This window comes from Macaca fascicularis, chromosome 8 (genome assembly GCF_037993035.2).
Source record: "Macaca fascicularis isolate 582-1 chromosome 8, T2T-MFA8v1.1".
Classification (NCBI taxonomy): domain Eukaryota; kingdom Metazoa; phylum Chordata; class Mammalia; order Primates; family Cercopithecidae; genus Macaca; species Macaca fascicularis.
The window spans coordinates 152,974,968-153,000,776 of NC_088382.1; the positions used below are offsets into that span (position 1 = coordinate 152,974,968).

General features: G+C 55.2%; 1 protein-coding gene and 1 long non-coding RNA gene across 51 annotated transcripts in view; one reads left to right on the forward strand and one right to left on the reverse strand.

The window, feature by feature from the left end:
* TOP1MT (DNA topoisomerase I mitochondrial) overlaps positions 1-25,809 on the reverse strand; it is a 58,460-nt gene that overhangs the window by 19,041 nt on the left and 13,610 nt on the right. For 13 of the 50 annotated variants that reach the window (XR_012416718.1, XR_012416716.1, XR_012416715.1 and 10 more), the window contains 9 exons: positions 22,931-22,996; positions 21,615-21,681; positions 11,698-11,813; positions 9,839-9,960; positions 6,743-6,865; positions 5,868-6,055; positions 5,012-5,156; positions 4,526-4,669; positions 3,421-3,606 (listed from right to left, as the gene is read on the reverse strand). Coding sequence is in view for 39 of the 50 variants with exons in the window: in XM_073999591.1 (XP_073855692.1) it covers positions 3,421-3,606; positions 4,526-4,669; positions 5,012-5,156; positions 5,868-6,055; positions 6,743-6,865; positions 9,839-9,960; positions 11,698-11,813; positions 21,615-21,643 (1,053 nt within the window). In the remaining 11 variants the exon portion in view is untranslated. Of the gene's footprint in view, positions 1-3,420; positions 3,607-4,525; positions 4,670-5,011; positions 5,157-5,867; positions 6,056-6,742; positions 6,866-9,838; positions 9,961-11,697; positions 11,814-12,851; positions 13,078-15,138; positions 15,280-21,614; positions 21,682-22,930; positions 22,997-25,809 lie in introns of those variants that run through there. The other 37 variants (XR_012416719.1, XR_012416722.1, XR_012416720.1 and 34 more) reach the window with 13 other exon arrangements.
* LOC135964841 (uncharacterized) lies at positions 717-3,111 on the forward strand. The gene is made up of 2 exons (XR_010577575.2): positions 717-1,659; positions 2,415-3,111. It is a non-coding gene; the product is annotated as an uncharacterized lncRNA (long non-coding RNA).

A 25,809-nucleotide genomic window follows, 5' to 3' on the forward strand; every position in this document is an offset into this window, starting at 1 on the left:
GGAACGTGGCCCGAGCAACATCACTGTCACCTGTCGGCATCCTCCCCCGACACGGCCCCTGCCCTCCAATGCGGCCGTCACCGCTAACACATGTACGGGCGGCGTGCTCAAGAGGTGGGTGCAACTCCTGCCCTGCAGTTAGTTCCCCTGGGTGACCGCGGCAGGTGGCCCGGAGTCCCCAGCTCCTTCTTCCATCCATGCCGGATTTCCACCAGGTGACCCCAAACCCTTGTAATGTGGGACACTCATCTGACATCACAGGACCTCAGGACCTTTGGGGTGCCCGTGTCCAACCTCCCTCCACCAGTCCCTTTGGGGAGAGGACACTCATTCCCTTCTGACGAGACCAACTCTGCTCCGAGGAAACACCAGCCTGCGCCTGCACCTGCCTGCCCTCCCCTTGGTTTCACCTGCTGGTCCTCCCTGAGTGCTGGGCATCGGCTCCAGCGCGGAGGTTGCTGTGGCGTCTGCACTGCTCTCTCCAGCATGGCAGCCCTCCCTCACCAGACACAGGCAGGAGGCCCCACACCCCCAGCCGACCCCCTTACCATCCTTGTACCACAGCTGATGAACCCCATTCGACAAACCCACAGGCACCGGGACACGGCGGGAAGCCCGGGCCCACAGCTCCCGACTTCCGGCTTCTTCCCTCATCCTCCTCCACACGTTTGGTTTCATACCGCTGATCCTGACGAGGCTTTACATCCCGCCTTTTCCTTCTTTTTTTTTTTTTTTTTTTTTTTTTGAGACGGAGTCTCGCTGTGTCTCCCAGGCTGGAGTGCAGTGGCGTGATCTCGGCTCACTGCAAGCTCCGCCTCCCGGGTTCACGCCATTCTCCCGCCTCAGCCTCCCAAGTAGCTGAGACTACAGGCGCCCGCCACCACGCCCGGCTAGTTTTTTGTATTTTTAGTAGAGACGGGGTTTCACCATGTTAGCCAGGATAGTCTCGATCTCCTGACCTCGTGATCCACCCGCCTCGGCCTCCCAAAGTGCTGGGATTACAGGCTTGAGCCACCGCACCCGGCCAACGTCCCGCCTTTTCTTTAGGCCACACGCATTCTATTACTGAGTGCTCCCCTCAACAGCACTGTAAATGGCTGGCTAGTCCTGTCTGGACGGAGTGTGACTCCCCGTCCAGGCCTGCACCGCGGCCGACGCTTCACCGTGGCAGGGGCACTGCAGTGAGCGCCCCCTCGCCTCTTCCTTTTGTGTGTTGGCTTTTGTCTCCTACCTCCAATTAACTCATCCCTTAGGACTGACTTCCCGACCAGACTGCCTGAGGCCTGGCCCTGCCAGGGACTCCTGTTTCTCTGCTGCCATTTCTGTTTTTGAACGGCTCCACCCCATCCCATAGTGGGGTCACATTACTTTTTTGTTGTTGTTTAATTTTTGGAGACTAGGTCTGGCTCTGTCACCTGGGCTGGCGTGCAGTGGCACGATCATAGCTCACTGCAGTCTCCAACTCCTGGGCTCCAGCGATCCTCTCACCTAGCCCTCCCAAGGTGTCTGGACTACACGCATGGGCCTTGCGCCCGGCCTGAGTCACATTTGTGCTTTTGAGGTGCAGGGAGGTCATGCGTGGATCTGTCCAACGTCACTGCGATGTGGTGCCCACCCAGAGAGGGGATACCATCACTCTTCAGGACAGCCATTACAAAGGTGAGGGTGCTCCCCAAATTCCAATCTTGCTTCAAGCCAGTCTGGAGACCAGAGATTTACCCAGCCCTTCCCGACCGCACTCATTCCTCTGGGCATCGATGCTAGTGGAGCGAGGGGTTGTGGGGGTGGTGGGCAGCCACAGGCTTAAGTCCCGCCCATAGCCCCTGCAGCAGAGGAAAGCGGGCATGGTGGCAGCCCCTCCCAGGTGCACTGGCGTGAAAAGTGTCCCCCAAATTCGTGTCCTCACCAGAACCTCAGAATGTACCTTTTTTTATTTTTTTAAGACAGGGTCTCGGCCAGCCGCAGTGGCTCACGCCTGTAATCCCAGCACTTTGGGAGGTTAAGGCGGGTGGATCACAAGGTCAAGAGTTCAACACCAGCCTGGCCAACATGGTGAAATCCTGTCTCTACTAAGAATACAAAAATTAGCCGAGCATGGTGGCGGCGCCTGTAGTCCCAGCTACTCGGGCAGGAGAATCGCTTTAACCCAGGAGGTGGAGGTTGCAGTGAGCTGAGATCACACTACTGCACTCTAGCCTGGGCAACAGCATGAGACTCTGTCTCAAAAAAAAAAAAAAAAAAAGACAGGGTCTCATTTTGTCACCCAGGCAGGAGTGCAGTGGAGTGATCAAGGCTCACCACAGCCTCAACCTCCCAGGCTCAAGCAATCCTCCCACCTCAGCCTCTGGAGTAACTGGGACCACAAGCATGCACCATCACGCGCAGCTAATTTTTATTTATTTATTTTGAGACAGAGTCTTGCTGTCGCCCAGGCTGGAGTACAATGGCACGATCTCAGTTCACTGCAAGCTCTGCCTCCCGGGTTCACGCTATTCTCCTGCCTCAGCCTCCCGAGCGGTTGGGACTACAGGCTCCCAACACCACGCCCAGCTAATTTATTGTATTTTTAGTAGAGACAGGGTTTCACCATGTTGACCAGGAGGGTCTCGATCTCCTGACCTTGTGATCCGCCCACCTCGGCCTCCCAAAGTGCTGGGATTACCAGCGTGAGCCACCGTGCCCGGCTGTTTTTTTATTATTTTAGAGACAGGGTCTCATTATGTTGCCCAGGTGGTCTCAAACTCCTGGGCTCAAGTGATCCTCCCACCTCAGCCTCCCACAGCACTGCAATTACAGGAGTGCACCACCATGCCAGGCCAGAACGTGACCTTATTTAAAAATAGAGTCTTTAGAGACTGTTACGACGAACACATAGAAAGAGTGGGGTGGGCCCTAACTCCAATACGACAGCGTCCTTGTGAGAAGACACAGAGGCAGAGACGCAGCGAGAGGCAGCCTCAGACCAAGGACACCCAGGATCCGCGGTCCCACCGGATGCTGGGAAGGCAGGAGGATCCTCCCCGAGTGTGGGTAGAGTGCGGTTCTGCCAGCACCTTGACTTGGACTCTGGCCCCCAGGACTGAGCGACAATAAATGTCTGTTGTTAAACCACTGGGTCTGCAGTGTCTTCCTCCAGCAGCCCTGGGAGATGCTCCAGCCGGGGGGCAGGAGACAAAGATGGTGTGACAGAGGCACCCTGCTCACCCCCAACCAGCTCCCTTGTGACCCCTTGGGTCTACCATGGGGCATAGCCTCTCCTTCACCCTCATCCTCATCAGCCCCAGCACAGCGGGCCTCACCCAGCAGACAGGACGTGGCAAATGGGCCACAGACCCCACGGCAGCTCTGGCACAACCCCAAAGACATCCAGAGCAAATACGTGTCACGTAGGGAGGAGCAGCCGGCCGCGAGGGCACTTACAGGCTTCTCCACCGGGACTCTGTTGTAGTAGCGGATGGAGTCCTTCCCCAGGAAGTCAAATTCCACCACGTGCTGGCAGCCGTCGGCCTCCGGGTGCAGCTGGACGTGCTCCACACGGAGAGAACAGCAGCCCACCGTGTCGGCCGCCTCACCGTCCTCCTTCTCATTTCCCGCTCTCAGCGCCAGCTATTTGGTGGGGAACAAAGTGGGTGGTGCATGCACATGCACACCACACACATGCACACCACACACATGCACACCACACAGGCACGCCACACACATGCACGCCACACACATGCACAGCACACGCAGGTGCACGTCACACACAGGCACGCCACACACGTGCACGCCACACACATGCACGCCACACACAGGTGCACATCACACACATGCACACCACACACAGGTGCACATCACACACATGCACATCACACACAGGCACGCCACACACATGCACACCACACACAGGTGCACATCACACACATGCACATCACACACAGGCACACACAGAGGCACGTCACACACATGCACACCACACACATGCACACCACACACAGGCACGCCACCCATGCATGCCACACACATGCACACCACACACAGGTGCACATCACACACATGCACGCCACACAGCCATGCCACACATGCATGCCACACACATGCACGCCACAGGCACACCACACACATGCACACCACACACATGCACGCCACACACAGGCACGCCACACACATGCACACCACACGCACACCACACACATGCACACCACACACAGGTGCACATCACACACATGCACATCACACACATGCACATCACACACAGGCACGCCACATGCACATCACACACATGCACACCACACACAGATGCACACCACACACAGATGCACACCACACACACAGACACGCCACACACACGTGCACACACACCACACAATGCACATGCACACCCTACACACATTCACACCCACACACATGTGCACACGCACACACACCATCAGACTGCGGTTCCACCCCACACACAGGCCCACATCGCCACACTGTGCCATCCAACTGGGTGTCCTCGCCAGGAGAGCCAGGATGAGGAGCCCCAGGAGGCGAGAAGGCCGCGTACCTTATCGATGAAATACAGGGCCACCGCCCGCTGTCTCGTCTTCATTTCCTGAGACTTCCAATCAGCCTGGTACTGGGAGCGGATCTCGTCCACAAATCCCCGCAGGCGTCGAGCTGTTTCAAACTTCTGCCAAGCTTTCTCCCCCTAAATGAAAAAAATAACAGGAAAGAAAACATTCGTATTCCTGTTAAATAATGGAGGAGGCTGTCAACTCTCCCTGCCCCAAACCTCGTGCTTCTCCACTCGATGGTGGAGTGGTCAGGGGCTGGGGCAGCAAATCCAGCTGGGTGATGCTGGCAGTGAGCACCCACGTCCACTCCTGGCTTTGGGGCTTGTGGCTGCTGGCACAGCATGACCTCAGCACGGGCTGGCCGACTCCCAGCCCATCTCAGAAGCCTCTGCCGGTGCCCGGCTTACATACCTCCCTGCCAGCGTCCTAAGGGAGACCTCCTGGGGAGGAAACGCCCTGCTGAGCCCCGCGCTCACCTTCAGCTTCGAGCAAGGGTTCAGCATGACGTACTTGATGGAGTTCTGAATGCTCTCGGTCCACGCTGCCAGCCACATGACAGTGTTATCGGAGCGCACTTCCTTCCACTGGTGCCCCGCCGGTGGCTTAGGGATCTTCGAGTCCCTGCAGCAGAACAATGACACAAACATAACTTGGAGACCTTATTCTCTGGAATGCAAGCAAAAGGAGCTGCTCTGCTCAACCATCCCACTTGGTGGCCATGGTAGTGGCATGGCTCCTGACCGAGTCTGGCATCAGAGGTGGCCTGCCTGGCAGCTCAAAAGCAGCCGCTCAATCTGCGCTCTGCACACACAGGAAGGCCACGGTGCACCAGGAGGCTGGGCGGCCACCCAAGCAAGGGATCGCTCTGTTCAAACCTCTCAGCACCAACTGGGATGAAGAGTGCCCTGCTCCACACAGCCTGGCCACTGGAGGTCCTGCAGGCAGGGTCCCTACTCCACACTGCGGTCACACGGTACAACAGGCGGCCCAGCAGTCCCCTCTCCACCACTTGGAATGTCCCTCCAACAAGTTCAAAACACCTAATGCTACTGGGCCGTCCAGATGGTGTGGGATATGAAAACCACACGGGGTGTCCTTGGCAGGAGAAAGTCTCAGCCACAGCAAGGCGAGGACTTCTGACCCTGTGGTAAGCACCCTGGGAGGGCCGCCCTTGCCCGGCCACACCCGCAGGCTGAGCTCCACAGGAATGGTGTGGGGGTCACCAGCCACACGTTTCTCAGTGTGCCTCCCTCTCCCAGGAGGTGAAGAAAAGCCAGACTCACCCAGGTGGCAGGGATCCAGCACCTGCCTGCTGCCCGCCCGGCCACGTACCTGCTGCAGTTGATGACCACATCCTCCGGCATGACCCTCCTCTTCAACATCCCCATCTTGGGATGGTCGCCACGGCCACGGAACAAGCCGGGCGGCTCAGTCTTGAAATTGCCTATTTTTTCTCGGTGACCATCTAAAATACAGTAGCCGAACTCTTGCTGAAGGTTTTCGGCCTCTTCTTTTAGCTTCTGAGTTAATAAAACAGTCAGTAGACATTAGCAGTGAAGAGAAGAGGACAGGCCTCAGTCCCTTGTTGCTCACCTGGGACCACCCTGCTCTGGCTAACTCAGCTGGGCCCTCAAAGCCCTTCACAATCCATGGAGGTCGCAGAGGCAAGGGACAGTGCAGGTGGGCACACAGGGGGCACCAGGAGCCACGGCCCAACCACCCCATGGTCTGGACTCCCCGGCCCCTGCGCAGGCTTCGGCTGTTTTAGGCCTGAGCAGTAAAGCCGGGGGAGGGAGCGTGGCTGCCCGCCATGGAGGAGGAGAGCTAAGGGAATCCCTGAGAAGGCCACATGGAGATCACAGCACGGCAGGTTCCTGTTAGATGGAGGGAGACGCATGGCACAGAACAGCGAGAAGCCGACTGGCCTGCACAAGCCCCGCCCTCAGCCCACAACCCGTCTGGGAACCCACCCTTTATCAATGATGGTAAATCACTCATCCATTTCAAACTGGGTTTACTCTCAAATGTGCTCTGGGGAAGCGGAACGACACTTCAGCACACGCAGGGGCACTAAGGCTGCCGAGCCAAGAGCAGCTTTGTGAGAAGGGGCTTCTCTAAGGCCACAGGCCTTTCTCAGCCTTCGGGCCAGGCTGGCCTCTCATTCCCAGGGGCCACTTTGGGTCACACAACGCTCGAGTCAGCCCAACCTGCTTCTCCTCCCTGGTCAGCACTTTCCGGGCTGCGGCCTTGTCCACAAAGTATCTGTGGATCTCTGTGAAGTCACACTTGTCCAGGCTCTTGATGACTTCTCTCTCTTCCACTGTCATTTCCTGCACAAACCACACACACGCACTCACCATGTCTGACGGAGACGTGCGTGCGACGGGCAGAACCTGTGCAGGCCTGCGGTCCCGTGAACAGAGCCTCTTCCCGCAGACCCCACAGTTAGAGCTGGGTCTGTTGTTGCAGGGGTGGAGTGGGGTGGAGCAGCCGAGGGCACAGTTCTCCAAAAGCAACTTCACAACAAGTCAGGAGTAAAACTGGCTAAAACCTTTGACTCAGTAATTCCACTTTGAGATCCATCCTAAGTAAACTCTCCGGTATGAAAACGAGCATGACGACGGCACTAAGGGCAACAGCAGAAACGCCATGACCGGACAGAGCGGGATAAATGATGGGGAGCTCATTTGGTGAGCGTGATGGGATTCAGGAGGCCAAAGTCTCAGTCCATACGTGCTGCTGCAACGAAATCCCGGGGACGGGTCAGTGATAAACCACAGTCACAGCTCTGGGGGCTGGAAGGCTGGGATCAGGGCCCCGGCATTTGATGTCTGTGGAGGACCCAGTCCCTGCTTCTGAGAGGGTGCCCTGAAGGCTGTCCTCACGCAGTGGAGCGGGGACAGAAGGACAGAAGGGGCCCAGCTAATTCCACCCAGCCCTGCCCTAAGGCCCTAAATTAATCCTAAGGGCTGCAGCAAGGCAGTGTCCTCACAGCCCAATCAGCTCCTGAAGGCCCCACCTCTGTCCTGTGGCACTGGGGATTCAGTTTCAAGGTGAATTTTGGAAACCACAGAAGAAAACAGTTTGGTGATGATCTACCCGTGTGGAGACTAAGCAGGATAAAATCCCGAGTGGGGAAAACATTACATGCACACTGATCACACTCACACGAAAACTAGTGCCCAGGAGAAGCCAGGACATGGGAACAGGAGACGCTGACCTGAGGGAGAGCCGCAGGTCACAGGCAACTGTTTCTCCTCTCATTTCCTACACAACAAAAACTCTGTACAGCCCATGGCCAAAAGCCCAGGCTTGCGGGCACCAGCTCACGGTCCCAGTCCAGGCTCGGCCACTCAGGCGTGTGAGACCTCAGGAGCTGCTGCTAAACCGTGTCTCGCTGTGGGATGGGGACGACCCGCCTCTGCCGAGGAGCTCAGGTGCGACACCATCTGTGCCGGACGGAGCCCTGCTCGGCCACAACCGCGGGCTCAGGTCTGTCCCTGTGTCTCCCGGGGCCCTCGGATCAGTCTGTGCCCAGATGGAGCCCTGCTCGGCCACAACCACGGGCTCAGGGTCTGTCCCTGTGTCTCCCGGGGCCCTCGGATCGACCATCTGTGCCGGACGGAGCCCTGCTCGGCCACAACCGCGGGCTCAGGGTCTGTCCCTGTGTCTCCCGGGGCCCTCGGATCTACCGCCCATTCCAGTTCTGCTGCCTTGCGACACTGCCTCCCTTCCTAGCTCTGCTAGTGACTAGAAGTGCTAACCGGGAGGGGAGTGAGGACACCGGGCAGCTGGCGCCACCTCACCAAGCCATGGTGACAGGCAGAGGGATGGCATCAGGACAGAGGAAGAGGGTCCAGAAGCAGAGCCCACACAGGGCACAAGGAAGCACAGGCTCCAGCAGCTGGCTCGGGGCAGTCAGACACCCACATGCAAAGCACAAGCCTCGGCCTCTACCCCACACAGTAACCAAAATTAACTCAGAGTTCCACCTAAACTAAGCCGACCTCAATGGAAACCTAAAACCAAGACTTCTGGGAAAAACATAGGAGGAAATCTTTGTGCTGCTGAATTAAGCATATTTCTTAGACAAAACAACAAAAGCACAACCTGTGACAAAACATGATACACGGGACCTAGTCAGTATTCCAAACTCCTGACCTTCCAAAGACATTGTTAAGAGAATGCAAATATAAACTACAAACACCACGAAAAAGTTTTACAAATCCTATTTCTGATAATGGACTTAAAACAGGACACAAAAGTACTCACCATAAAAGAGGCTGATAAACTCAATAACTAAGTTAACATTTTCTGCTTGGAGACCTCACTGAGAAACGAAAAGGCAAAGTCTGGGAGATGATATCACAGCACGTGCAACCGGCAAAGAAGCTGTATCCAGAATGCATTTTCAGAACTCCGATAAATTAGCGAGGAATATGCAAGCAACTCAATTTTTTAAACAGACAAAAGTTCACAAACGAAAATACTGAAATGACACATCGGCACACCAAAAGATGCTTAAATATCACTTCTCATTAGGGAAACGCAAACCATACCCACGGTGAGGTATCACCTCGTGCCCACTAGAGAGGCGCCTCACACCCGTGGCAGGCGTGTGGACAGTTCAGCCTGGCGTTTCCAGTAAGCTGGATACACATGTAGCCCGTGACCCAACAACTTCACCCCTAAGTCCTGTGGGAATGTTCATGGCAGCTTTACACACGCAAAGGCCAAAAACAGGAATTAATCAAACACCCACGAACAGGGAAATGGACTAGCACGAGTCACATGACGCAGGAAACGGGACCTGACCAGAGCCAGGAAGAAGCCGTGGGACAGCAAGTCAGGGGCGAGTCTTGCAGGTGTGGTGCCGACAGAAACCCCACAGGGCACAAAGCCAAGAGGGAGCACCCTCCCCTCCAAAGAGCTTCTCACCAAACCTGTCTTCCCGGGGGCTGGGAAATGGCAGTGGCCTCCCCCACTCTCCCTCTTACATGCCAGACCCCTGTCCTTTCAGCAGTCCATGGAGTCAGGCTACCACCAATCCGGCTCCACACCCACGGCCTGCCTGAGAAGGGAAAGGTCTGAGGTGCACTAGGCCGGGCACGCTGGCACCGCCTATGGTCCCAGCTACTCAGGAGGCCGAGACAGGAGGATGGCTTGGGCCCAGGAGCTCGAAGCGAGTGGCCACGCAGCGGCACCGGGAACTTGCAAGGGGCGTCCAGAGGCAGCACTGCAGAACCTCAGGGGCCTGGCCAGCCAGGTCCAGGACAGCTGTGGCGGCCGCCCAGGGTACCTACCTTTCGCCAGTCATTAAAGAAGTTCTTCCGGAAAACCTCCTTTGTTGTGTATTCATGATCCAACATCCTCCCATAAAAAGTGGCAACCTCTTCCGCTTTCACGCTCAATCTCATGGGCTTTCCTGCAGGCATCAAAAGACACATCACATGAGAGAGCGGCCACAGGCTTGGCCTCCAGCTGACATGACTTCATTGCTTTAAACTACGCTTTCGTGCGTACTATGCCAAGAGCAAGAAGCTAGGCCTTATTCCGTAAGTTCAGCAGCATGTTCTACATGACAAACGACAATCACCCTGCGTGGAGGTGACGACCACAGTGATCTTGGAGTGGGTGGTGAAAACGGTGCAGATTTCGGTGCTACTGATTTCTTCTCCTTTAGCACTTTACTTTGCTACTACATTTATATTACATGAAAATGGAACATGTACAATTTTAAAACACACCAATCTCTACAAAATTACGGAAGCAAAATAAAAGTTAATGCTTCAAAGCAGACAACTGAATAACTGTAAGTGTAACCCTGTAAAACTCTGCCAGCCTCTGTCCCACCAGTCCCTGCGTTTTCTTCTAAGATCGGTATGGTTTAGAGACGCAGGGGGTGAGCTGGGGCCAGGTGAGCAGAGCGAGAGGCTCCTGGTGGGAACGAGGGTGTTCACCAGGAATTCTTCCAACTGCATGTCTGAAAAGTTTTCAGAAGAAAATTTTAGAGAAATAAAGGCATAATCATTTGGTAACGGAAGAAGGTATTCCTGATAACTAGCCTCTCAGGACAGAGGACGAGAGGCCCAGAGGCCAGCAGCACAGGCCCGAGGGGCTCAGTTCCCGCTGCCCCTCTGTGGAGGCTCGGCCCCACTGGGCCCCACGTGATACCACTGCTCCCCGGACTGCCTGCCATGGCCCTGCGCGGGTAGTCCTCGCCCGCCACATCCCTCCTGGCCAGGGAGGTCCTGCAGGGCCACTCTGGGGCGGGCGAGGCGGCCGCTACACTGGGCCAGGGGCACAGCGCGAGACGCTCAGTAAGGCCCCGTGGCCTCCCGTGGGCAGCCCCCACAGACACAGCTAGAACCTCTGTCCCTGTGGAATCTCCAGTCCAGCTTCGGAGAAACAGGCTTTGAACAAAAAATGGCATCAAAGGAGCTCAGCGAACTCAGGTGTGCCTGTGGCCCGGCAGGGGGCCCACGGGAGGGCTGGCGGGAGGGGCACAGCACGGCGTGGGGGCCCGCCCTGGGGGAGAAGAGGTTTGCTTTTCTTAGAAGGATGCCTTCTAGCAGAGATGAAGAAAATGGGCTGAAGCAGCTAAAAGCAGCAGCACAAGAGCCAAGCCGAAGCTCCTCGGCCCTGGGGCAGACAGTAGGGCTCAAGGGCAGGAGGGGTGGGTCCTGCACTGGGCCCTGCTGACCCAGAGCCCCCGGGGTCCTGCCTCTGAGGGTGGCTCAGCGCTCATGTGGATCACGAGCTCCGCTTCTTGCTGAGAATCACAAGCTGGGATCAAGTGACCATTCTGTGATCCACGTGTGTACACGCAGTGTATATACTGTGTATACTCAGAACACACAGGGAACACAGTGGTGCAGGGCAGGGACGGAGGGTGGGCCTTGCCCAGCGGGTCCTGGACACAACAGGCACAGCCAGTGCAGGCTCAGCAGGAAAGGCAGGGACAGGAGCCCCTGAGCTGCTGCCCTCCGAGCACGGGTCAGTCGGTCAGCAGCCCCCACGCATCACTTGCAAGAAGAGGGCACAGAGCGCTCACAGCCAGAAGCCTGCAGCGGGGCTGAGGGAGCGAGCCAGATGCCCACTGGGAGCCCACGCCCAGGGAGCCAAGCACAGGCCCGGGAGGAGCCGCTCCCTGCGTCCTCACCGTCATAGAAGAAACACACTCCATCAGGAAGGGGCTCGTATGGGGGTGCGAAGTACGGGCCCTTGTGCTCCAGCTGTCTCCACTTCACCCTGTCTTCGCGCTTCTCCTCCTCCCACCTAAAGATGGAGACAGCACGTGTCACTCTCCTGGGCCAGGCCCAGTGTGAGCCTCTTCCCACCTCGCGTGGTGGCTCCTCCCTGTGGCTCCTAGCAGGGGGGCCGTGTGGCCTCCACCTCACGGGGGAGGAAAACAAGGCCTGCAGAGGGAGGCAACCCCCACTGACCTGAGCCCCCTGCCTGTGCACCCGCCCGTGCCCCACCCACAGCGGCCCGTGCGCTGCTGAGTCACGGATCCCACCAAGCCCGGCTAAGCGGGGAAGGGCAAGGCAACGTGCCTCTCCCAGGCTCTAGGGCCTCTCCTCAGATGGGTCCCTTCAGAGCCGCTCTAGAATCCTCTGGAACCTCTCCATGGGACCGTTTCATTAGCTAAATAAAGGACCTGGCTGCTTACGAGACAGCCCTGCCTCCCAGGAGCTGGGTGGAGGGGGCCAGCAGTGCAGCCAGTGGAGAGGCACCACAGCAGGGCGCAGGACCGCCGCCCACAGAGGATCGGGCAGGGTGGAGAAGGCCGGGCAGGGAGGGGAGGCCCTGAAGCCAGAAGCCTCAGGGGTTTTCAGGGAAGGGTTCCTGTTGGGCGTGGGGGAGGGCTTGCAACGCACTAACACAATGAGGCTCCACAGGGCTCCCTGCCAAGGTCCCCCTCCCCAGGGCATCCCCTCCTGGCAAGCTCAGCTCTGGAGGTTGGGGGCGGAGGACGGGGACACAGCCAGCATGGTGGCTACAGCCCATCCTAACTCTCCAGGCCAGTCATCGTCTATCCATTGAGGCTCCAGCCAAGCCCAAGCCCGCCCTGAGCCACCCTGAGCCAGCACTGCCTCGTAGAAAGGGCTCAACTGAACCCAGACACTGAGATGGGCCTGGGAGGAGAGGAGCGAGACGGGGCATGGCTGGCAGGCAGTGGGCAGGCTCAGTCAGCAGGGCTGAGGAAAGAGCGAGCCCAGCATCTAGGATGGCCAGTGCAAAGGCCTCAGTGGGAGAGGCTTTGGTGGGAGGGTGGGAGCACCATCAGGATGGGGGAGAGTGAGATGAACACACCTTCTGAGCCTCCCCCAGACGCACAAGGACAGAAGGTTCCAGATCACACCCCCACCTGCCAGAGCCAGGAGACCCGCACGTGACCCCAGCCAGGTAGTGCTGTCAGGGGCCTGGTGGGCCTGTTCGGCTGGGATGAGTGTCCTCAGAGCAACAGGAAGTCTCTGAAGGGTCTGAGAGAGGAAAGCATGTGCCACTGACATTTCTGAAAGGGCCTTTCTGGCTGTCTCTGCAGAGGAGGGAATGGGCAGGGTTAGAAGAGCCAGAGGCAGAGGTGATAAAGTAGGGAGAAGTTAACCGGCTCAAGAACCTTCCAGGGTGGAGCCCAGCACGGTAGCTCACGCCTGTAATCCCAGCACTTTGGGAGGCTGAGGCAGGCTCAGGAGCTCAAGGCCAGCCTGGCCAACATGGTGAAAGTACAAAAAGCTAGCTGGCAGATACTGCAGGCAGCTGGAGTCTGGGGGGAGAGTCGGGGGAAGGGGGGTTCTGCTGACTCTGCAGAGCTTTTCCATGTCAGGTGAGACCAGCCTCACCTTTCTTAAAGGTTTTAGGAGTTCAAGAGAGCCCAGCAGCCCTAATACAGCATGTCTAGGGTAGGGCTGATAGGAGGTGGCATCGCTAAGTATCCTGAAGAATGAAACCTAGACCTCGCCCTCTTAACCTAGACAACGTCTTCTTAGAGAATCAGGGTGTGAGAAAATGTGAAACCACAGGTATCTCAGAACTGACTGATAGGAGCCGGGCGTGGTGGCTGAAGCCTGTGATCCCAGCACTTTGGGAGGTTGAGGTCGGTGGATCACTTGAGGCTAGGAGTTCGAGATCTGCATGGCTAACATGGCGAAACCCCATCTCTACTAAAAATACAAAAATTAGCTAGATGTGGTGGCTGGCGCCTGTAATCCTAGCTACTCAGGAGGCTGAGGCAGGAGAATCACTTGAACCCAGGAGGTAGAGGTTGCAGTGAGCTGAAATTGCACCACTGCACTCCAGCCTGGGTGACACGGCAAGTCTCAAGAAATAATAATAATAATAAAAATAAAGAACTGACTGACAGTAACACAAAGCCTCTAGGGTAATCACACCATCAGTCTAATTTCACAGATGAAGACACTGAGTTGAAACAACTTGCAGGCCAGCAGCCAGGCAGGGCTGCAGTGCTGGGTGTGCTCAAGCCCAACTGAGCGTTGCACGTTTTGCACGTTGTGCACGTTGTAGTGACATTCTTTCACCCCTGCAGAGACCCGCGTACCAAGCACCACCATCAGACACAAGCTGGCTTTCAAAGGGAGACCTTGCTCCAAACCCACCTTTCCACCTGGGTGACTGCAGCCCAGCAGCACTTTTTGGAAAGCACCTACCTGCCTGTGCACCCTCGGAGAGATGCGCCTCAGTGCAGGGCCCACAGCCAGCCCCAGCTCCAGGGCAGGCCAGAACTCCCTCCTCCCAAGACGCCCTCCCCCATCTGGGCTCTCTTGGGTCCCAAGATCCTGGAGGCAGACAGGACATTTCTGCGGCATGGCCTTGGGCAGCTGTGCAGGCCCTCAGCTGTGAACGGATATGGCGATAGCGCACCACCAGGCCACAGAGACACACCACGCTGGAAGCACCAAGTGAACGACGGCAAACCCACTGGCGGAAACTCCTGCAGGATCTCCACGCACCAGTGAGGCTGTCAACTCTCCAGCTCTTCCGAAACCTCCAGCATTTCGTGCGCAGAGACCCAACCCCATGCGGCTACCCCAGGCCCAGTATGCGCCGGCAGGGCTTCTCACATGTCCCCCAGGAAAGCGCCTGGGACCACGAACGGCCACCAGGGCCACTGGATCCATGCGGCGTGTGCCTGGTGATGTAGATACGACAGTGAGTGCCAGGGTCATGCAGAATCGTCCTGGAGACAACCCGGGAACCGACTCCAGGAAAGGGCGGGTTTCAGAAGACCAGGCACAGCAACACAAGCTTTTTATAAAGTACCTAACCAAACCCTACAGTGTTGAGGCCCAGCCACAGCTACACAAATGATGAAACCGCAAGCCAAAAAAACGGGGGAGATTTCCCCAAACAGGGTTGGTGGGGTGGTGCCTGGGGAAGGAGGGGTGACGTCACGGGGGGCCTGTACACCCCGGGCAGGAGGCGGGCCGCTCACACCGCGGCAGGCATGCTCTCCCGGCCCGACATTTGGGAAAACCGGAAGCAGGGCAAGGCGGTCCCACGAGGCCTGTCACTCTCCTTTCTGGACCTAACCCAGCCCGGTGCTCAGGGCCCTCGCCGCCTGCTCAATGGGCCGCCTTACCTGGTTCCACTGCCCTTCTGCGTCCTGCGCGAGCCCGGGACGCCCCGGGAGGCCGGGCGGCGGGGGACCTCCCGGAGCAGCGTCAGAGCCGCCCGGAGCCGCAGCAGCCGCACCACGCGCATCTGCCGGCCTCCGGGAAAGGGCGACAAGCTGGGCCCCGCCCCAGCGGCCCCGCCCCGCCCCGCCCCCAGCGGCCAGCCCCGCCCCCGGGCGCAGCCTCCGCCCCCAGCGGCGCTCATTCCGAGGCTGTGCGGTCTAAGCCTGCACCGGGCTGCGGCAGCGGGGCCACCGACTGTCCTGCCGGCCTCCCCCTGGTCTCCCTGCCTTCGTGGTCCAGCGCCCTTTCACGCTGGGGCGGGGCCCTAGATCCAAACCCAGTCCCACTGACCTCTGCAGCACAGGGCTGGCTGTCAGGGTGCCCCACAGGTCACACGACCAGGCCAGTGAGCTCCTGCCCAGGGCTGGCACACAGCTCTCTCCCAGAGCCTCCGAGGGCAGGGGCACCTGGCAGGTCCTTCCTAAGCACATGCTCCGCTGCTGGGGAGAAGGGACCTCACAGGCTCAGATGGCCCCTACCTCATCCCCTACAAACAGCAGCACTTCCAGGCAGAAAGCGGCAGAAGCGCCTGCTATCCAGCCCACAGCAGCCCCTCAGAGGTGGTGCCTCTGGACAAAGGTCACTGCAAGCCCTGTGAAATCATCACTGCCAACCAGCCTCTCACTCCCAAGGAGACCAGAGACCGGGCACAGCTGGAGCCTCCCTCCTGCACTCAGTCCTCAGCATGACCCCTGACCCTGGCCAGGGTTTAACCCCGGTGTCTTCACTGGGGAGCATGGCCAAGGGCAAAACCTCTAGACCGGCACTTGGCAGCGGGCCCTGAGCCACAACAGGCCACACCGCTCACCTCCGGCAGCACTACAGCCTTGTTCTTCCCGGTAAAACCCGGACACCAGGATCGTGGGAAGCAGATGAATTCACATGCATCCCGCACTTTCGCTGTGACCGTTAGGAATGCAGTGGACACAGGCAGGAAAGGAGCCCGGGCTGCCACCGCACGCCCCCAGCGACCCTCCCCTGCCACCAGCTGACTCAGTGTCCATGTCATCTAGCTGCTGGAAACCACGGGCAGAGGCCGAGGGCTGCACTCGCTGGCTCTCAGGGCCCAGGCAGACCTGGTAGGTGTCCCATCATTTCAGAATGAGCAGCTCAGCAGCTGAAGGTACACACACACCAGGACACAGCAGCTGACTCTCCGGGTGGGCCACCTCCTCCCAGGGGCTGCGGAACAGCGACGCATTATTTTTTCAGACAACCCTTTCTACAAACCAGAACAGGGCCTTAGCCCAGGCCCACCATTCCTTCAACAAAATCCTGAAGTCAGTGTGTTTTCCAATTCAGGTTTCTAAGGGTCTTTGGTTTATTGTTTTTTACTTTTTGTGGAGATGGGGTCTCTCTATGTTGCCCCGGCTGGTCTTGAACTCTTGGGCTCAAGTACTTTGGCCTCCCAAAGCGCTGGGATTTCAGGTGTGAGCCACCATGCCCAGTTGATTCCTCAGGTTTTGTAAGAGGGAGTGTGGTAGGACAAAAACCCTAAGATTTCTCAATAGATGCAGAAAAAGCACCAGACAAATCCAGCACCATTTCATGATAAACAGAATGGAAAACCCACTCAAGAACAGAACAGAAGGAAACCTAACCTGAAAAGCGGCATCTACAAAACCCCGCAGCTAACCTCATATGCAAGAAGAAAGACTGGACGCTCCCCCGGAAATCAAGAATAAGACGAGGATGGGCCGGGCGCGGTGGCTCAAGCCTGTAATCCCAGCACTTTGGGAGGCCGAGACGGGCGGATCACCAGGTCAGGAGTTTGAGACCAGCCTGGCTAACACGGTGAAACCCCGTCTCTACTAAAAAATACAAAAAACTAGCCGGGCGCGGTGGCGGGCGCCTGTAGTCCCAGCTACTCGGGAGGCTGAGGCAGGAGAATGGAGTGAACCCGGGAGGCGGAGCTTGCAGTGAGCTGAGATCCGGCCACTGCACTCCAGCCTGGGCGACAGAGCGAGACTCCATCTCAAAAAAAAAAAAAAAAAAAAAAAAAACCTGTAATCCCAGCACTTTGGGAGGCCGAGACGGGCGGATCACGAGGTCAAGAGATCGAGACCATCCTGGCTAACACAATGAAACCCCGTCTCTACTAAAAATACAAAAAAATTAGCCGGGTGAGGTGGCGGGCGCCTGTAGTCCCAGCTACTCGGGAGGCTGAGGCAGGAGAATGGCGTAAACCCGGGAGGCGGAGTTTGCAGTGAGCCGAGATAGCACCACTGCACTCCAGCCTGGGCGACAGAGCGAGACTCCGTCTCAAAAAAAAAAAAAAAAAAAAAAAAAAGACGAGGATGTCCACTCTCGCCACTGCCACTCAACACGGTACCAGAGGCTCTCACCGAGCAAACAGGCCAGCAGATGAAATAAGACACCCAGATCAGAAAGAGAGAAGTAAATCATCTCTTTTTGCAGGTGTCATAATCTTGTATATAGAAAATCCCACAGAATCCACAAAAATTGGCTGAGCACCGTAGCTCATGCCTGTAATCCAAGCACTTTGGGAGGTCGAAGCACGTGGATCACTTGAGTCCAGGAGTTCAAGACCAGCCTGGGCAACACAGTGAGACCCTATCTCTATAGAAAATAAAATTTTAAAAAAGAATCCACAAAAACTATTAGAGCTAATAGACGAATTCAGCACAATTGTAGGGTACAAGATCAATATGCAAACATCAGTTGCATTTCTAACCAGGAGCCATGCGCAAACTGAAAATGAAACTAAGAAAATAATTTACAATAGCATCAAAAAATAAAATATTGCACAATAAATTTAACAAAGGAAGTATCAAGCTTATACTCTGAAAACTGTAAAACATTGGCCAAAGAAATTAAAGACAGCCTAAATAAATAAGCAGCCATCCCGTGTTCATGGACCGGATGATTTCATAAGGTTAAGACAGCAATACTCGCCAAACAGATCCAAAAACGCAATACAATCCCCATCAAAATTCCTGAAAACTCAATGCAATCCCCATGAAAATTCCAGCTGGCGTTTTTGCAGAAATGGACAAACCTGATCCTAAAATTCACAGGGAAATACAAAGGACCCAGAATAGCCAAAACAATATTTGAAAAAGAATAACAAAGTTGCTGATCTCAAAACTTCAAAACTGGCCTGGGCAACACAGCAAGACCCCATCTGTACTAAAGATTGTTAAATTAGCCGGGCATGATGGTGTGTGCCTGTAGAAAGGGAGGAGACCACCTCTCATATTGTCTTCTGCCTAATTTTTGCCTCAAAGAAAAGAAAAAGTAGGAGTTAAAGAAAAGGCAGAAGTGAAATTCAATAGTCAGCCCAGCGCCACACCCCAGGCCTAGTAGTTAAAGATCGACCCCTGACCTAATCACTTAAGTTTTCTATCGATTCCAGACACTGTATGAGGAAGCATTGTGTAACTCCCTGTTTGGTTCTGTTTTGATCACCAGTGCATGCAGCCCCAGTCACACAGCCCCTGCGTGCACAACGTATCACGGCCCTTTCATGTGGACACCTTAGAGTTGTAAGTCCCTAAAAGGCACAGGAATCTTGACTTTGGGGAGCTCGTATCTTGAGACACGATTCTACCGATGTTCCCAGCTGATTAAAGCCTCTTCCTTCCTAAAACTGGTGTCCGAGAGGTTTTGTCTGCGACCTGTCCTGCTATAGTAGTCCCAGCTACTCGGGGGGCTGAGCGAGAGGACTGCTTGAACCCAAGCGTTCAAGACTGCCGTGAGCTATGATCAGGCTACTGCACTCCAGCCTGAACAACAGGCTCCATCTCTTAAAACAAATGTTTTTTGGCCGGGCTTGGTGGCTCATGCCTGTAATCTCAGCACTTTGGGAGGCCAAGGCGGGTGGATCACCTGAGGTCTGGAGTTCAGGACCAGCCTAACCAACATGGAGAAACCCTGTCTCTACTAAAAATTCAAAATTAGCCAGGCGTGGTGGCGCATGCCTGTAATCCCAGCTACTTGGGAGGCTGAAGCAGGAGTATCACTTGAACCCAGGAGGCGGAAGTTGTGGTGAGCTGAGATCGCACCATTGCACTCCAGCCTGGGCAACAGAGTGAGACTCCGTCTCTCTCTCTCTATATATATATAAAATAATATGTAATATATATATTATTTTTTAAAAGGGGGATAATCTAAATAGACATTTCTCCAAAGATGAAATACAAAAGGCCAACAATCCTGTAAAAAGATGCTCAAAATCATCAGCCACGGGAGAAATGAAAATCCAATCCACAATGAGGTCACCTCACACCTGGGTGGCTGCAGTCAGCATGCTGGGAGGGCGTGGAAAAGTGGCACCCGCTGGGAGGGCGTGGAAAAGTGGCACCCGCTGGGGAGGGCGTGGAAAAGTGGCACCCGCTGGGGAGGGCGTGGAAAAGTGGCACCCGCTGGGGAGGGCGTGGAAAAGTGGCACCCGCTGGGGAGGGCGTGGAAAAGTGGCACCCGCTGGGGAGGGCGTGGAAAAGTGGCACCCGCTGGGGAGGGCGTGGAAAAGTGGCACCCGCTGGGAGGGCGTGGAAAAGTGGCACCCGCTGCACAAGGCCAGAGACACAGCTGGGGAGTCTAGGCCTGCAGACCAGGACGGGTTTCTATGAACTGTCTGCCAATATTCCTGGGGTTGGTGGCCCCCTCCCCTTGTGCCCTCTTCCTCCCCAGGCCACTTGGGGGCTGCCCAAGGGAGCGGAGGCGGGGCTTCACCACTCTTCCTCACAGCAAGTAGGAGGACCCCTGTTTTGCATGAGAGAAACTAGGCTTAGAAAATTTAAAGAATTTTCCCAGAATCAAACAGGTGCTAAATGCAGGAGCCGGATACCCACAAAGACCTTTCCCACCTGGAAGCCTGAAGCCGGAGCTCCAAGGCTACGCAGGGACTGCCCAGGTGGGAGGCAGCGCCGCCCAGCAGACACAGCTGCAAGCAGCGGCGGGGTTCACCCCATCCCGAAGCCACACTGCAAAAGAAAGTGACTGTGACCTTAATGATATACTTAATTCCAACTATTTCACCCAAAATACTGTCAACATAATATGCTAATGAGAGAGTACGCATCGCTCTTCTCATAGCAGGTGTGTGTGTCACATCCCCAGCACGTCTCCACTGGGAGAGCTGCCCGGCTCGTGGCTGCGTACAGGACAGAGCAGGGGTGACGGCTACAACGCAGTGTGGCCCACTTGTGGCTGTGTGACCTTGGGCCGGTTACTTAACCTTTTTTTTTTTTTTTGAATAGCAAATAGTTTATTAGTATATGGTTTCAACGGGAGTAATAAATTCACATATAAAGGAGACAATCATCAAGTCAAAAGAATAAATGCTTACTAATCATCGGAAAATCTGTGGCCATTAGGGCTGGCACGTAAAAATCCAAAATCACTCAGAGGCCAAATCTTAAAGAAGATTCGTCCTCTTATTAGTCCATATGGAATAGGTCCATAGTATCTAGAATCTGTGGAATTCTGTAGATTATCACCTTCTAACCAAACATGACCCATTGGCACCATAGGTCTGTTCTCTAATTCATTCAATTTTTAGGGAAGTCGCAGGGCTTCCAGGAAAAAAAAATTAAAGCATGTCAGAGGAGGAGGGAAGGTTCACCCTCCCCACCCAGCAACGACTGCTCTCTATGGGCCTAACAGATGCTTTTAACTGAGCTTTGGGAAACGGCTTCTTGATCGCAGCCTTTGTGGCCTCTGTCAAGAGCAGAAACCAAGGGCAGTGAACAAAGGGGTCAGGGGTGAGCTTGGGGCTGCTCCCAACTCCGGAGCAGGTGCAGGCCACACCAGACCATGCTGCCAGCGTCCACCCTGGCCCAGGCACAAAACACCAGAAAGGGAAGGTCACAGAGCCACTACGGAAGGTCCCGACCCCACTGCCCCATCCACTGCTAACTTCTTCTTCTTTTTCTTTCTTCTTCTTCCTCCTCCTCCTCCTTCTTCTATTACTATTATTATTATTATTATTATTATTATTAGAGACAGAGTCTCACTCTGTGACCCAGGCTGGAGTGCAGTGACGTGATCTCGGCTCACCACAACCTCTGCCTCCCAGGTTTAAGCGATTCTCCCGCCTCCGTCTCCCGACCACCACACCCGGCTAATTTTGTATTTTTAGTAGAGACAGGGTTTCACCATTTTGGACAGGCTGGTCTCAAACTCCTAACCTGGTGATCCACCCACCTCCGCCTCCCAAAGTGCTAGGATTACAGGCGTGAGCCACCGTGCCCAGCCTGCTAACTTATTTCACAATAAAATCTTAGAAGAAAATCAGACACTAAGTTCATCCGTTGTTTTCTCGTATCTGCAAGAATCAGCATCGCCAGGCTTGAGTGCCTGTGAAGCTGCTCCTCAGAATCACGTTCATTGTTTATTTACTACTGAAGATACCTACTTGGCCTTTTTTCTTGGGTGGCTTTTCATGGTTATTAGTCTTCACTGGCTTGGTGATCTGTGCAAATCTAGAAAACAAATTTATACATAAATATGCAACTCTGCAGCTCATTCAGGGTTGCCATTTTAACAACAGAGAGTCAAAACAGCCTCATGGAAGCCTCCCATGCTTTTAATGACCCTTTTCTCATTTTTAAAAAGTACACCTGGCAAAGCTGCTGGTAACCTACATGCTGGGGCATCAAGGAGCCTCTGGGCACAGCACCAGCTGGTGGCAGAAGTCCCCACCCCAGGCCAGAAGCTGCGAGCACATCTCAGGCACTTCCCGGCCCCAGGGGAGAGTGGGCGGGCAGTAAAAGGCAGCTCCTGAGTCCCCTCCAGGCCCATCTCTGTCCCCACCAACACCACAGCAGTTCAGAAATCATCAATTTGGAAAAACAGTCCTTCAAAAGGGACTTTTGAAGAAGTGTGAAAAACTATCTTCAGAAACAAAACTCACACCGAACAGAGAGAGGAAAAGACACTTCGCTGAAGTGGGAGTGGCACGGGGCCCACCTCGGGCTGCACGCTGGGTCAGGGGCGCTGTCCCCAGGAACCCCAAGGAGGTTATGGGGGCGCCAGGCACCCCGGTCTGAACCTGCCCACTCATCGGCTGACTGCCCACCTCGCCCGCACCTCACACTACAGCTGCTCTCACTCCAACATCGGACCATCACAACACACACCCACATCACTGCAGACTGGAGACACAGTGAAATGCGCGTCTTGCAAGGAAAAACTTGTGAGATTTCTGAAAATCATGTTAGAGCCCTACTGAGGCAGAGGCCTGGGCCAGTAGAGAAGGGTGAGAGGAGGCCGTCATAACACAGCTGGAAATCAGGATTAATAGATGGAATCCATGTGGAATCCAGGCCCTCAAGGATGGGGCCCTCAAAGATGACACCAAGGTCTGTGCCTGAGAAGACAGAAGGAGCCACTTCACTGAAACGAGAGGACTAGGGAGGGAAGGGTGGCAGACACCCATGCTCCTCTCGGGATGCTCTGACTGCAGAGGCAGGAGAGGGGAGGGGGAGGGGGAGGGGATGGGGGAGGGGATGGGGGAGGGGAGGGGAGGAGGGGGAGGGGGAGGGGATGGGGGAGGGGGAGGGGGAGGGGATGGAGGAGGGGAGGGGAGAGGAGGAGGGGGAGGGGATGGGGGAGGGGAGAAGGGGGAGGGGAGGAGGAGCAGCAACCTCAGCTGAGCAAGGTGAGCAACAGTGAACCAGGCCAAGCAGGAGACAGAATGGATGGGCGCCATGTGAGGAGCATGCCCAGCACCTGGAGAGCTGCTGTGGTCACAGGCATGATTTCATCACAGCCACAGTCATCAGCACAGGCTCCAGTCTGGGGTGGAAAAATTGGAAAGAAGGAAACGTTAAAGCTTTAAGTAATAAGAGACCCGGGGCCATGTTAAAAGGTAACTCATTCTCTACCTCATCCCAACTCAATAACACAATTCTGGCTCCAACTGGGACAGCACAGGGGCTTCTAAAAAGGGTAACCGTTATGGCCGGGCGCGGTGGCTCACGCCTGTAATCCCAGCACTTTGGGAGGCCGAGGCAGGCGGATCACGAGGTCAGGAGATCGAGACCATCCTGGCTAACACGGTGAAACCCCGTCTTTACTAAAAATACAAAACACTAGCTGGGCGAGGTGGCGGTGCCTGTAGTCCCAGCTACTCGGGAGGCTGAGGCGGGAGAAGGCATAAACCCGGGAGGCGGAGCTTGCAGTGAGCTGAGATCTGGCCACTGCACTCCAGCCTGGGCGACAGAGCGAGATTCCGTCTCAAAAAAAAAAAGAAAGGTACCCATGGGAGACTCCCCATAGACAGGTCCCGATTCCCAAACACAGACACGCACCACACTGCAGGCACCAGCCAGTCCTTCCCAAGGAGCTTACCCTTGCTGGGCAGAGCCACGCACTGAGAGGCAGAGCCCACAAGCCCACTGGCAGCCAAGGTCACCCCCATGCCTGACCTGGCAGAGCCCTGCTGGAGGCAGGTCCACAGGGCATCCCTGAGTGGCTGAAAGGTCTGAACCAGCACTGGGCACAGGAGCCCAGCAATGCCGGCCCGAGGCATCTGCTGGTCTCTGGAGGACACAGTTGTAAACTCTACACAGACAGAGAGAAGCAGGCTGGCCCCTCCAGCTCCTGCCGCCACGCGCGGCTGGGAGGTGTCACTCACACCCCCCGTGGAACAGAGCCTCTCAGGCTATACTCCCACACCTCTGGCTGGCACTTCAGCAGAGCTTTTCACTGTTTTAAATTAAAATACAGATAAGGCTTGCATTAATTTAGTAGCAAAGTTTAGCACCAACTCAGGGCTTTCATAAAATATATAAGAATACATTACATAGTACCAGAACACAGAGAAGAGATAAAGTAATTCACACTTAAACTATACTGATAAAGTCAGTCATCAGTAAAATGGCAAAATCCAAATCATCAACACTTTTTCTAAATTGAAGTCCCACAAAGCATTTATTATTGCATCGCTTTTCAAACAAACCGTTATCTAACAACCCATTGGTAATGAGGTAGACTCTGGGGGTTCTGATTCTGCCCAGTCAGCATGTCAGCAGGAAACATCTGCAGAAAGTCATAAGCAGGGAGATGCTGGGGGCAGGGGTGATGGTCAAGTGGGTGTGGACACATCTGTCTTCTGAGGGTGGCAGTGGCTTTGCAGAGGGACAATTCTGCCAAAACTCATCCAATGGTCACTGTCAATGAGTACAATTTATCACGTGGAGATAGCGTGTCTGTAAAGTTTACTTCTCACAAAGTGCTCCTGCATTATTACTCTAGAGCCCAGGAGAATGGGCAGCTCTTCTGGCTCTCAGCCAAGGCTTTGTTTCACCTCCGGAACAGCTCCGGAGGCAATGCCAGGCCTCCTGAAGCTCAGGAGTGAGGAGGAAATGCCAGGTTCCTAAGTACGAGGCTGCTCCAAATTCCTCACAGGCAATGCAGGAACAGAAAACCCAGAGGCATTATCTTCATGGAGCACATTTACCACCCAGCTAATGGGATACTGAGACACCCAGAAACTTGGTTCTTGGACCAGCTATTGCCCCTCAAATTTGCTTTCCCTTGCCAAGATCCCACAAAATGATTTTTTTTTTTTTTTTTTTTTTTTTTTTTGAGACGGAGTCTCGTTCTGTCGCCCAGGCTGGAGTGCAGTGGCCAGATCTCAGCTCACTGCAAGCTCCGCCTCCCGGGTTCACGCCATTCTCCTGCCTCAGCCTCCCGAGTAGCTGGGACTACAGGCGCCCGCCACCTCGCCCGGCTAGTTTTTTGTATTTTTTAGTAGAGACGGGGTTTCACCATGTTAGCCAGGATGGTCTCGATCTCCTGACCTCGTGATCCGCCCGTCTCGGCCTCCCAAAGTGCTGGGATTACAGGCTTGAGCCACCGCGCTCGGCCTCACAAAATAATTTTTTAAAAAAGATTTATTTTAAACAAACAAAGCAGCACCAGAGAAAAAGAAAGGGGGCTGTGCTGGGTGTGGCAGCATGCTTGTAGTCCCAGCTACTCGGGAGGCTGAAGTGGGAGGATCACTAGAGCCCAAGAACTGGAAGCCAGCCCAGGCAACACGGCAGGACATCTCTAAAAAAGAGAAAAAGAGAAGGAAGGGGGACGTATTTTAGCCCATTTCCTGCTACTGTAACAAATAGCACAGACTGGGAAATTTATAAAGAACACAGATTTATCTGGTTCACCAGAGGCTGGGAAGGCCAAGATCAAGAAGCTGCATCTGGCAAGGACCTTCTTGTTGCATTACCCCAGCGGCAGAAGATGAACTAGCACACACGGCAGAGGGAGGACACTGAGCAAACTCACCATTTTGATCAGGAACCAACTCCCATGGCAAGAAATCTACTCTCAAGATGACAACATTGTCCATTCATGAGGGTAGAGCCAAATCACCTTTCAAAAGCCTCGCTTCCTTTTTTTTTTTTTTTTAGAGATGGAGTCTTGCTCTGTTGCCCAGGCTGGAGTGCAGTGGTGCAATCTCGGCTCACTGCAACCTCCGCCTCCCAGGTTCAAGCGATTCTCCTGCCTCAGCCTCCCAAGCAGCTGGGATTACAGGCATGCTCCACCACATCCGCTAATTTTTGTTTTGTTTTGTTTTGTTTTTGAGACGGAGTCTCGCCCTGTCG